Here is an 11,723-nt window from a genome sequence, read left to right as displayed (position 1 = left end):
CAGTCATGGCCAAAAGTTTTGGCAGTGACATAAATTTTGTGTTTTGCAAAGTTTGCTGCTTAAGCTGTTGTGGTGTTCATTCACATTGTTTCTAGATTATTGTGTAGAGTGAGGAGGCATTTTAAATAATTGCTAATGATAATCATTGGCCAAAAAAAAATCTACTTTTCACAAAAAAAACAAATTTCACTGTTTTTTGATCCTGACACAAAATGACCAGCTAACATTAATTGACTAATCATATCAAGCAGCACATGTGAAAGTGTGAATGAGTACTAGCCAGGTTAATCACTATCATACTAAATAGATTGTTAGAGCAGACTGATGGAGGGAAGAAGCACTTCCAATCATTGTGTTCTTGTTAGCAATGGTTACCTCCAAAGACACACGTGCAGCCATCATGGCTTTGCATCAAAATGGCCTCACAAGCAAGGAAATTGCTACAAAGAATATTGCACCTTAAAGAATCATTTACCGGATCATCAAGAACTTCAACGAGAGAGGTTCGACTGCAGTGAAGAAGTCTTCAGGACATCCCAGAGTGTCCAGCAAGCACCAGGACCGTCTCCTCCTGGGGAGTCAGCTACGTAATCGTGTCACCAGCAGTGCAGAGCTTGCTCAGGAATGGCAGCAGGTTGGTGTGAGAGCTTCTGAACGCACAGTGAGGCCAAGACTTTTTGACAACGGCCTGGTGTCAAGAAGGGCAGCAAAGAAGCCACTTCTCTCCAAGAAAAACGTCAAGGACAGACTAAAATTCTGCAGGAAGTACAAGGATTGAACAGCAGAAGACTGGTGCAGTTATTTTCTCTGATGAAGCTCCCTGGAAAATCGATTGTTCGGAGAAGAAAAGGTGAATGCTACCATGAGTCCTTTGTTGTGCCAACAGTGAAGCATCCTGAGATCATCCATGTGTGGGTTTGCTTTTCAACCCAGGGAGTGGGCTCTCTCATAATTCTGCCCAAAAACACTGGCATGAATAAAGAATGGTATCAAAACGTCCTGCAAAAGCGACTTATTCCAACGATCCATGAGCAATTTGGTGATGATCCGTGCATTTTCCAGCATGATGAAGCACCATGTCACAAAGCAAGAGTGATAAAGAAGTGGCTCGAAAATCATTACACTGAAATTTTGGATCCGTGGCCAGGCAACCTGAACCTGTGGTCAGTCCTCAAAAGGCGAGTGGACAAGCAGAAGCCCACAAATTGTGATGAACTCCGAGAACTAATAAGGCAAGAATGGATCGCCATCAGTCAGGATTTGGCCCAGAATCTACTATCCAGCATGCAAAAGCGAATTGCAGAGGTTATGAAGAACAAGGGTCAACACTGTAAATATTGACTCAATATATTTTTTTGCAAAATAAAAGCCTTTAAAACTTATGATATGCTTATCATTGTTTTTCAGTATACCATAGTAACGTGGAATGCCGGCTCAACATCGTGATATCTATCAGCCATCGGCCCAACCCTAATATATGTCTTAAGTGTGAATTTTTTTAAATTGAGATTTATATATCATCTGAAAGCTGAATAAATAAAATTTCCATTGATGTATGGTTTGTTAGGATAGGACAATATTTACATATATATATACATATACAGTGGGTACGGAAAGTATTCAGACCCCCTTAAATTTTCCACTCTTTGTTATATTGCAGCCATTTGCTAAAATCATTTAAGTTATTTTTTTTCCCTCATTAATGTACACACAGCACCCCATATTGACAGAATTTTAAATGAGTGAGGTACTACCGTTTTATATCCAAACATTTTTATGAAGCTGACCTACGAGCATATACGCAAACCAAAAGAATCACACATACATGTGTGTTGTGTGTACATAACTGCCATCTTTAAAAGAAGTAAACGTAAACCTACTCTTTAAATGGGGTATTTCAGAAAAGCCAGATAAGCTCAAATCGAAATAAGACCGAGATAAGAACGAAAATTGACAATCAATCCATCAACACATGCATGACTCAAATCTGTCCTTGCTTAAAGAAATCGGCATTTATGATGTGATATTAGTGATATTATTATAATGGCGAGATGGAAGCATGCTCAGAGTTACAATCTAGCTCTATTATATGATAAATATGATCTTTGATAGATTATCTCTAATTGATCAACACTGTTATAGCATTACAAGGATGATGTGTCTAAAATCCACGTCTGTCAGTTAGCAACAGCGCGGAAAAGTCCAACCTCGCCCTGTCTCCATTTAATCCTGCCTTGAACCTACAGCAGGATCCGTGTTTAAACTTTAACATAGCTCCATATCAATAAACGCAATCACACAGAGACAGATGTACTAAAAAGGGTCATTTCTCAAACTACTCACTCGGTTTATTATCGCTGCAGTGGTTCGGTTCAGCCCATCTCCTGCTCGTGTCCCCGTACACAAACTTCACGAGTGTTTTTCCTGCAGGAGCGGAAGTGGCTGTATACGTCACTGCGTCAGGTTAAATGTGTCTGCTTTTTTCTCTTTCGGGTCTCTCATTTTCATTCTTTCATATAGGCACTTTTAAAATAGTAAATTTTATATTTTTGTCCTGTTCCTTACGTTGAATAATAAGCAGAGAATCAGGTACGTGGCCCACCTCATAAGTTCCAAACAGTTTCATCAGTATAAAATTACCTTACAAAAAATATAATAATAATAATAATAGGCCTAATAATAATGAATAAAATAAAATAAAAATCGTGTATTTACTAAAATAAGTGATTTGTAAAGAAAAAAATAGTAATAATAGGTTATTAGTCCCAATGGTAATCAAAAATAAATTAAACAAAATGTCTGATCATATTTATTTAGTACCATTGTTTATTTCCTTTGATGCTGACTATTAATTAATGAATAATTAATGCACTGATTCTTGAAACATGGAACAAAACAGTCTAGTAGATTAATCTTTGTAGTATACACATGTATAGTTACACATGCATTAAATGCAAAAGCCGTTTTGGATTGCTAGGACCTACGTAAAATTATGAGGAAAACAGTGATTACACAGATCTACAGGTGAACTTGACTCCCTGGAGACAGATATGAACAGGATAAGCATAACAAAAGTTCGGTATTCAGAATGCCTGTTAGCAATTCTTTGAATTTAGAGAATTCACAGTTTTCCATGTTCATATGTGTTTCCAAACTGTATAATATGATGTACACAATATTTCATCAAAACATTTATATGCTGACATTCTATGTCTTAGATCTAATAGCCTACCAGGAACATATTTAATTATAAACACAAAAATAGGTTGAAATAGGTCTGGGCACACTGGGAAGTGCAGCTATAGGTCATTTTGGCCACATCATCTATGAACATTTGCATCAGACTTTATCAGTCAGTTGACAACAGGATCTATTTTACAACAGTCAGCTGTGTGTTTTCCATTCTTTTACATTTATGTTCTTGCCGAGTGCATTTTCTTTTACTATGGTTGTATAAGAGTTGATGAGGTGCCCTTCAGGAGTTTTGAAACTGTTTTTCTCAAGGGTCTGGTTTTGGGTATGTGGCCATGGAAACAAATATTAGGAAAAGTCCAAGTTGTTTTATATGTTTTACTATTTTATATACTGATTTATATATTTTATATTTCAAATGAAATTGATAGTCTGAAATCTTGGATTTTTAAAGTGACCTTGAGATTTAGAAAGATGCTATATATATATATATATATATATATATATATATATATATATATATATATATATATATATATATATATATATATATATATATATTACTTTTATGTTCTTGCCAAATGCATTTTCTTTTACCAGTGTCTATGGTTGTATAAACTTTAATGAAATCGTGTATTTTTAAAGTGTCCTTAGGTTTTAGAGAGATATAAATGCAAAATAGATTTGTTTATAAGACCCAATTGTATTATACTCCAGCCATGCTTAGTGTGAGTAAATGATTACACTGCTAAAAAATGAAGAACGCCTAATGTCTGCAGGGAGTCTAGGACCACCAATGACGAGTATGTTATTGTTATATAGCTGTATTTTTCATTTACGTCTCTTTGTGTATGATGACTTTTATGTGTATCCTGATATGAGCTCCTCATTCTCACAACTCTCACAATGTCTTAACCATAGCATGTATACAAATGACATGTTTTCAAATTCCCATTCCCAAATCCAAATGCCATAAGGAATGGGAAACATTAATGAGATTGCAGTACTATTCAAATTAAATGGAATATGTGTGCAAATATTTAATTAGCCTTTACTTTCACCAGTCTATGATCATTAGGCTATCTCAAACAACTGTGTCAACAAGTATATCCATACATTTATAAAGAAAAGAGTTGTAAAACACATCCAGCTGTGTCTTTTCCACAGTTATGCTGCTCTATAGCTTTTTTTCATCAGATGATCCAGGATATTGATGTGTCATAAGGAAATCCTTCTTAGGCTGGTTTTGACTACTGTATATAAGTGATGATTGAAAGTTTGAAGACACACTTGATAAGAGGAGAAAGATGGAAGCTCTGAACATCCTTCTCTGTCTGCTTCTAACTGCCTTTCAGGGTAAGATTATAATTTATTGTCAATGGAAAATCTTTTGAAAACTGTACAATTTATTGGAAACAACTGCTAGCTTGAACTTCCAGTGTTTCACTCAAATATATAATTTCTCAGTTCAAAGAGGTGACTGTAATCATAGACTTAAAAAAATATTTAATACATTGCACATACAGAAAGACAAACTTTACATTACATTAAATCTCATGTCTGTTTACCATATTACAGCAAAAACCACTGTGTCATGGTCATGGACAACAGGTAAATATCCTTCAACATTTTATATTGTGGGACATGTGCTTTATGCATATTTTCATATGACTTTGAAACTTACATTCACATGATATATTTATTTTGTTTTGTATAGATTACTGGCTGTATTCCACGGAAGATCCTTCATGTATCTATCTATCTGTCTGCCTGTCTGTCCGTCCGTCTGTCTATCTGTTATATAAAATAGGGTTAAAGTGTCATAATTTATACACATATAAACCAGGTCATCATGAGGAACATTTGGTCAGAGTATTGCACCCGACTACTAACAGCATATAGTTATTATGTCATTACATGCCTGTAAGAATATCATACTGATAACACAGCAAATTATCTTATTTATGGAAAACAGTTACTTTGCTAAAACTTTTTCACTCAGATGATTTATACTTTCTCAGTTCAGAAAGCTGACATGAATAATAACAGCTAACATCTCTTTCTCTGTTCTCTAGATGCCTATTCATGCAGGTATAACTGTGGATACCACTTTGGCACTTGTTCATGTACACACTCCTGTCAGTACTATGGAAACTGTTGCTATGACTTCGACAGTAAGTTTTTCTAGAACCAACACTTCAAGATCAAATACTACACTCAAATAATTTCCCATATGCTCAAAATTTAATTTCACAAAATTGAAATTGATTTCTCTTCCCTTTATACAGGCTACTGCTCAATGACAACCGACTGGCCAGATACAACAGGTGCACCTACATCTTTCTTATCTGTCTGTCAGATCCAGACTTTTTTCTAGTTCCCTGGGAAGGAGGATGATATCTTTGTTTCTCTCTCTGCTAGCTTCCTCCTGCATGTATAACTGTGGATACAACCTCGGCAGCTGCTCATGCCACTACAACTGTCATTACTATGGCAACTGTTGCCCTGACTACGACAGTGAGTTGATCAGACACGTCAAGATATAGATAGATGCAAATATCTATTGTACTGCATATATCATCCTCTGTGATTCCAGAAATTTTAATGCAGTTTTATTTCTTCCCTTTACACAGGCTACTGCTCTACAACAGCTGACTTGACAACTACAACAGGTTCACTTTCATCTATCTGTCTGTCAGATTCAAAACATTTCCTGGTTTCCTGGGTGTTTTTGTAGTCATGTTAACGCCTTCATGGATAATATGTGTTTTTCTCTCTTCTAGATTTGCCCTCCTGCAGGTATAACTGTGGATACAACTTCGGCAGCTGCTCATGTGACTACGACTGTCGTTATTATGGCAACTGTTGCCCTGACTATGATAGTGAGTGCCTATTGATCAGACACTTTAAAATGAAATGCTGTAAACACAATTACAAATCTTTCCTGTAGCGCATATGAATCATTGCATTTCCTGGGATGAAATGAATTTTGCTGAATCAAAAACTTGGCTTTACTTTTATCTCCTCTCTTTACACAGGCCACTGCTTAACGCCAACAACAACTTTCGAGATAGATACAACAGGAAAAGGTGCTGCTGCTGCCATTCATTTAATTTAAGTGACACTTGTGACATTAAAAAACATATACAAAGCCAGAAATTATTCCAGCTTTGCTTTTCTAACAAAATGTACACACTAATAGGTAAAGTGACTCAATGATGTGTACATCATCACACACATACTGATGATTTCTCTCTGCACTAGCTTCCTCCTGCATGCATAACTGTGGATACTACGCTAGCAGCTGCTCATGCACTTACAGCTGTCATTATTATGGGGACTGTTGCCCTGACTACGACAGTAAGTTCCTTTTGATCAGACTGATGCTTTAAGATGAAATAGTGTAAACACAAATACAGATCTTTCATGTGGTCATCGAATTTCAGATGAAAGTAGTAATGAAATGCATTGTGATGAATCATAGCAGAATTGTGGCATTACTTTACACAGACTACTGCTCATCGACAAGTGAAACTCCAGTGACCTGGGATGAAACAACAGAAACAGAAACAACAGGTGCTGCAGCTTTTCATTTGAGTGACTCTGATGAGATTAATGACATGAAATTGATAAGTTAAATGTACAAGAATTTCTTTAAAGGCAGTAATGAGTCCAGAGTGGCTTTTCTAGCAAAATATACACACCGATATTTAACACAATAACATATACAGTGGGGAAAAAAAGTATTTAGTCAGCCACCAATTGTGCAAGTTCTCCCACTTAAAAAGATGAGAGAGGCCTGTAATTTTCATCATAGGTATACCTCAACTATGAGAGACAAAATGAGAAAAAAAAATCCAGAAAATCACATTGTAGGATTTTTAAAGAATTTATTTGCAAATTAAGGTGGAAAATAAGTATTTGGTCAATAACAAAATTTCATCTCAATACTTTGTTATATACACTTTGTTGGCAATGACAGAGGTCAAACATTTTCTGTAAGTCTTCACAAGGTTTTCACACACGGTTGCTGGTATTTTGGCCCATTCCTCAAGAGCAGTAATGTTTTGGGGCTGTCGCTGGCCTATTGATGACATTATGAACATAAAATCTGTTTCTTTCTCTACTATAGCAGGTCCCTCCTGCATGTATTACTGTGGATACCATTTCGGCAGCTGCTCATGCAACTATGACTGTCAGTTCTATGGCAACTGTTGCTATGACTTTCACTGTAAGTTTCTCAAAAACAGGGGAAACAGCCCTTAACCAGTCTAACATAAACTGTACTAGATTATGTATGTGTGATGCATAAATGTACAAATTATGTTTTGAAGAACGTGCACACTGCCATTTTCCATTTTCCATACAGTGAAAGCGTACTGCGACCAAGGGCTTCATTTGTTTGTAAATTATTATTTATTAAAAGACTTAAACATGATCCTTCTGGTTCATACTCATCCAGTTTTATGTCCTTCTCTTTATTCAGGGTATTGCCCATCATACACAACAACAGGTACTGCTGTCACTAGGTTTTTTGTAATGCCTGAGGCTGAATTCACACAACATTTGTATCTCATTCTGATTACACTTGTTTGTAAGTGTAAGATTTAACACATATCTTTCTTTAGATACACACCCTGAGTGTGGAGGACACCTGTATAGTTCTGGGCTGTTTTCCAGTCCAAACTACCCCAGCTATTACCATGACAATGCCTACTGTGTGTGGTATCTCTCTGCTCAGCAAGGACAGAGGATCTTCCTGACATTTGCTGATGTGCAGTAAGTGAGACATCAGTGGTGACTGGTGCAATGCTGGTCGAATAATATTTGCTATTTGCTAAGTTGATGAAAACATCACATTTATATACACTATCATTTATAATTTAATCTAATACCATAGTTTATGTAATATATAATTTAATGTAATTAATACAAATATTACTAAAAATTGTTTTTTGTATTTGTACGAGTAGTGTGATTATTGAGGAAATGTTTTACAGTTTATTTATGCAGTACCATTAAAAACCAATTCCAAATGGCTCATTGAATTCTAGAGTGGCTTAAAAAGTTCATCTTTTCTGAATCAGGTACAATTCTGCCTGTTTCTTTCAGATTGGAGCGCTGCTGTAACTGTGACTACATCACAGTATACGACGGCTCTTCCACTGGTCATCCACAGCTGGGAAAGGTCTGCTTCAATGACACCACACCCCAGGTGTTTCACTCTTCTTCACGATACTTGACTGTTGTCTTCAGGAGCGACTACTCTGGTGTCAGCCATGGTTTCAAGGCCCTTTTCACAAGCTCTCTCACTGAAGATCAAGGTAACGCCCTTTAAAAAAAATGATATGTTCTACGAAGCATAGCTGTCACATGTATTCCATCCTTCCTTTGACCATATTGGAGTTTTCTCTTCACAAAATTAAATGCAGTCCGTAACTTCTTTTGGCTAAAAATGATCTGAAATAAATTTTTGTGCAAGTACATAACCAGCCAGTGTTCAAAACTGTCTCCTTACCTTAGTCCGATTCACAATGGTAAGCTTGTAATGTTTTCTAATTTGAGTGGCACTGGTAGCCAGTGGTAGGTTTTTGCGGCAAATACAAGCATGCCACCATTCGTCTTTGCACCATTACGTCATGTCTGTAAATATAAAGAATGAGTGCTGGCAGTAGGCTATATTGCATGTGAGGATGCTGCAGGTGGTGGATAATTTTTATTTTATTATAAAATAATATTATAATAAAATAAAATTAGTTAATGAAACACATGTAAGTGACTGAAATTAGATTATATTCCAGTTTTAAATGTGCATCCCAGATATGTGGGATTACACAAGATTTGTATTTCAAAGAGAGCCAGTTCTAAGGAACATTAATTAGCTTTTTGGGTTAAAATAACAATTTCTTTATATGAAATTCGAATGGTATGACAATTAGAGATTAGACTGTACAGAAATTGAAATTTACAGATAACGCTAATACACTATGGACGTGTTGTCACGTAATGCTGAAGTTAATATGAACAATTTGAGAACAAAGTATAACAATAACAATGATATGCACGGTTTGATGTGACATGAGCTAAGTGATCGTTAGATTTAATCACCATTGGTAGCACAATTTATTGTAATGCTTTTTTTCCACAGTTGGTCAGAACAAAAGTGGCAGACATGTTACTTGTTCAGATGAAAATATCCTGTGAAACTTCTTATTTGGGTCATACTTCCAAAACGTAGAATCTGTGATTCCTAAGTACTGTATCCACACCGGTGTGGTGACTGACAGCCACACATCAAAACATTAGATTAATCTGCACTGAGGAGCTGTGCCAATGCACAACCCAAGTAAAGAAGATAATTCCACAAATAACTACAATTGCAGGTTTCAAACTGAGATAGAGACATAGAGGCAAAACTTACGGACAGCAGCTTTAAATACATACTTTAAATGCTTTACAAAATTACACTGAGGAGATTAAATTCTCTGCTCTGCAGGTCGTGTGGATTGTTCCACAGACAACATGGTCATTGCCATTCAAAGGTCTTACCTGAACTCGCTCGGGTTAAGTGCAAATGACCTTTATGTAGATGACCATCTTTGCAGACCCTCCATTAGCAGTACTGAGGTTGTGTTCAGATTCCCACTTGACGCATGTGGGACCGCCAAAGAGGTATGACCTACACATGTGCCAGATCCAGTATGGTTTCAGTGCTGATATAAGGGGTGGTATCTCTGTTTTCTTTTGCCAATGTTTACCACACAACATCACCCACCCTCTGTTTCTCTTTCCCTTTAGATGATGAATGGTTATGTGTCCTACACCAACAATGTGCGGGCCTCTCAGTCTCAGTCGGGTGAAATCACTCGTCAGTCACAGTTCCTGCTACACGTGGGCTGCCGAATGGAGCCGGACACCATGGTGCAGATATTCTACAAGGCCAGGGAGAACATCAATGCCAACATCACAGGAATGGGCCGCTTCAATGCCAGCATAGCCTTCTACACCTCCAGCAGTTTCTACTATCAAATTTATGACTCTCCATATGAGGTGAACCTGAATCAGTTTCTGTACATTCAGGTCGAGCTAAACAGGCATGACAACAGTCTGGATCTCTTCCTGGACACCTGTGTAGCGTCTCCAAATCCCAATGACTTCAAAGATCGCTCCTATGACCTGCTCCGTAATGGGTGAGACCTTTTCTTTCTTAAATGTGACTCCCTCCATCATCATATCATATGTAACAGTAGAATCAGTTGGGATCTAGGACAGTATTTCAGTCAGAATTCTGTTATTCCTAGTCTTAATATGTTCTTCTACTCATTTGCACTAAGAGTTTGACTGTATATCAAACTGTATCCAAATTGTATTTCTCTTCTTTTGTCTTTTGTAGATGTCCCAGAGACAACACATATTATTCCTACACCAGCGGTCATCACTACTACGCTCGGTTCAGATTCCAGGCTTTCAAGTTCCTCCGGACTCACGCCTATGTGTACCTGCAGTGTAAGGTGATCATCTGCCCCAATAACGATTACAACTCTCGCTGCCGGCAAGGCTGCCGCTTCCGTCGCAAGAGATCCCTTGACAGCACCTACCACACCAATACTGTGACACTGGGACCAATCAAACTCAAAGGTCAGAGGCCATTAACGGGTATCATTTCTAATGAATTTACGGTAACGCTTTAGATTACAACCCGCAATGTACTGCGCAAGTAAACAGAATTTACAGCGTGACTTTTTTGTAATTACAGTGTACCTATTCAGTACCTCCGTAGGTATAAGGTAACAATATGCGAAGTTTGGAGAATAAAGGAGTAATAACATCAAAGACAGTAAAATCCTGTCAGTTTGCTATAATACACAGTTTAATATTGACTTTCAGTGTTTATTACTGTGTTTATTGGCATGATGGTTTGGCCATAATAGTTTAACTAGTCATTACTAGTTAATCAATTAGTCATTAAGTCAGTGGGTGAAAAACATGAACAAATTGAACAAAATCTATTCTTAAACAAGCTTTTCAAAAGAATTTGGTTTAACTGTATAATCTGTATAAGTATGGAGTTGCTTTGCTTTTTTTCTGAACTGGTGTAATACATTTTAATCTGTTGCCTGTGTTGTTACTGTTGTCATATTGTGTGTGATTTTAATTTTAAAACCCATTTTGGGTTAATTTAACCCAGCAGTAGGCCTGTAGTAAATTGCAAACAATATTTGAATTAAATAAAATAGTCCACCATGTTTATTGATACATTACCTGATATAATGTGTGTATGTATGACCTAATGTTTAAACAATCGTTTCAGAGCAATTTGTTGTAGCCACTTACCCTGTAACTACGTGGAACAAAGGGGGAACAAAGCACCACTTTAATTTATAGCCCGCAAATGTAGTATTTACCCTGTAACTACATGGAACAAGGGGGGAACAAAGCACCACTTTCATTTACAGCCCGCAAATGTTGTATTTACCCTGTAACTACATGGAACAAGGGAGGAACAAGTTGGACTTAAACACAGAACAAGT

General features: G+C 36.9%; 2 protein-coding genes across 5 annotated transcripts in view; one reads left to right on the top strand and one right to left on the bottom strand.

Moving 5' to 3' along the window:
* The window catches only part of LOC107583525 (pleckstrin homology domain-containing family A member 1-like), a 21,822-nt gene extending 19,355 nt beyond the window's left edge, over positions 1–2,467 (bottom strand). Inside the window, exon 1 of one of the 4 annotated variants that reach the window (XM_016269768.1) lies at positions 2,344–2,467. The gene's annotated coding sequence lies outside the window, so the exon portion shown is untranslated. The remainder of the gene's footprint in view (positions 1–2,343) is intronic. The other 3 variants (XM_016269767.1, XM_016269770.1, XM_016269769.1) reach the window with 3 other exon arrangements.
* A 2,007-nt stretch (positions 2,468–4,474) lies between these two features.
* The window catches only part of LOC107583644 (CUB and zona pellucida-like domain-containing protein 1), an 8,327-nt gene continuing 1,078 nt past the window's right edge, over positions 4,475–11,723 (top strand). The window contains exons 1-17 of the mRNA XM_016269931.1: positions 4,475–4,548; positions 4,771–4,803; positions 4,910–4,942; positions 5,268–5,366; positions 5,481–5,519; positions 5,614–5,709; positions 5,976–6,074; positions 6,231–6,281; positions 6,457–6,552; positions 6,703–6,768; positions 7,325–7,423; positions 7,679–7,705; positions 7,821–7,971; positions 8,305–8,516; positions 9,710–9,864; positions 9,991–10,382; positions 10,586–10,830. Coding sequence (XP_016125417.1) covers positions 4,500–4,548; positions 4,771–4,803; positions 4,910–4,942; positions 5,268–5,366; positions 5,481–5,519; positions 5,614–5,709; positions 5,976–6,074; positions 6,231–6,281; positions 6,457–6,552; positions 6,703–6,768; positions 7,325–7,423; positions 7,679–7,705; positions 7,821–7,971; positions 8,305–8,516; positions 9,710–9,864; positions 9,991–10,382; positions 10,586–10,830 — 1,942 coding nt within the window. The 5' untranslated portion in view covers positions 4,475–4,499. The remainder of the gene's footprint in view (positions 4,549–4,770; positions 4,804–4,909; positions 4,943–5,267; positions 5,367–5,480; positions 5,520–5,613; positions 5,710–5,975; positions 6,075–6,230; positions 6,282–6,456; positions 6,553–6,702; positions 6,769–7,324; positions 7,424–7,678; positions 7,706–7,820; positions 7,972–8,304; positions 8,517–9,709; positions 9,865–9,990; positions 10,383–10,585; positions 10,831–11,723) is intronic.

The sequence above is a fragment of the Sinocyclocheilus grahami genome, unplaced genomic scaffold (assembly GCF_001515645.1).
Source record: "Sinocyclocheilus grahami isolate Dianchi unplaced genomic scaffold, SAMN03320097.WGS_v1.1 scaffold54.1, whole genome shotgun sequence".
Taxonomy (NCBI): domain Eukaryota; kingdom Metazoa; phylum Chordata; class Actinopteri; order Cypriniformes; family Cyprinidae; genus Sinocyclocheilus; species Sinocyclocheilus grahami.
This window is presented reverse-complemented; position numbering and strand designations above follow the sequence as displayed.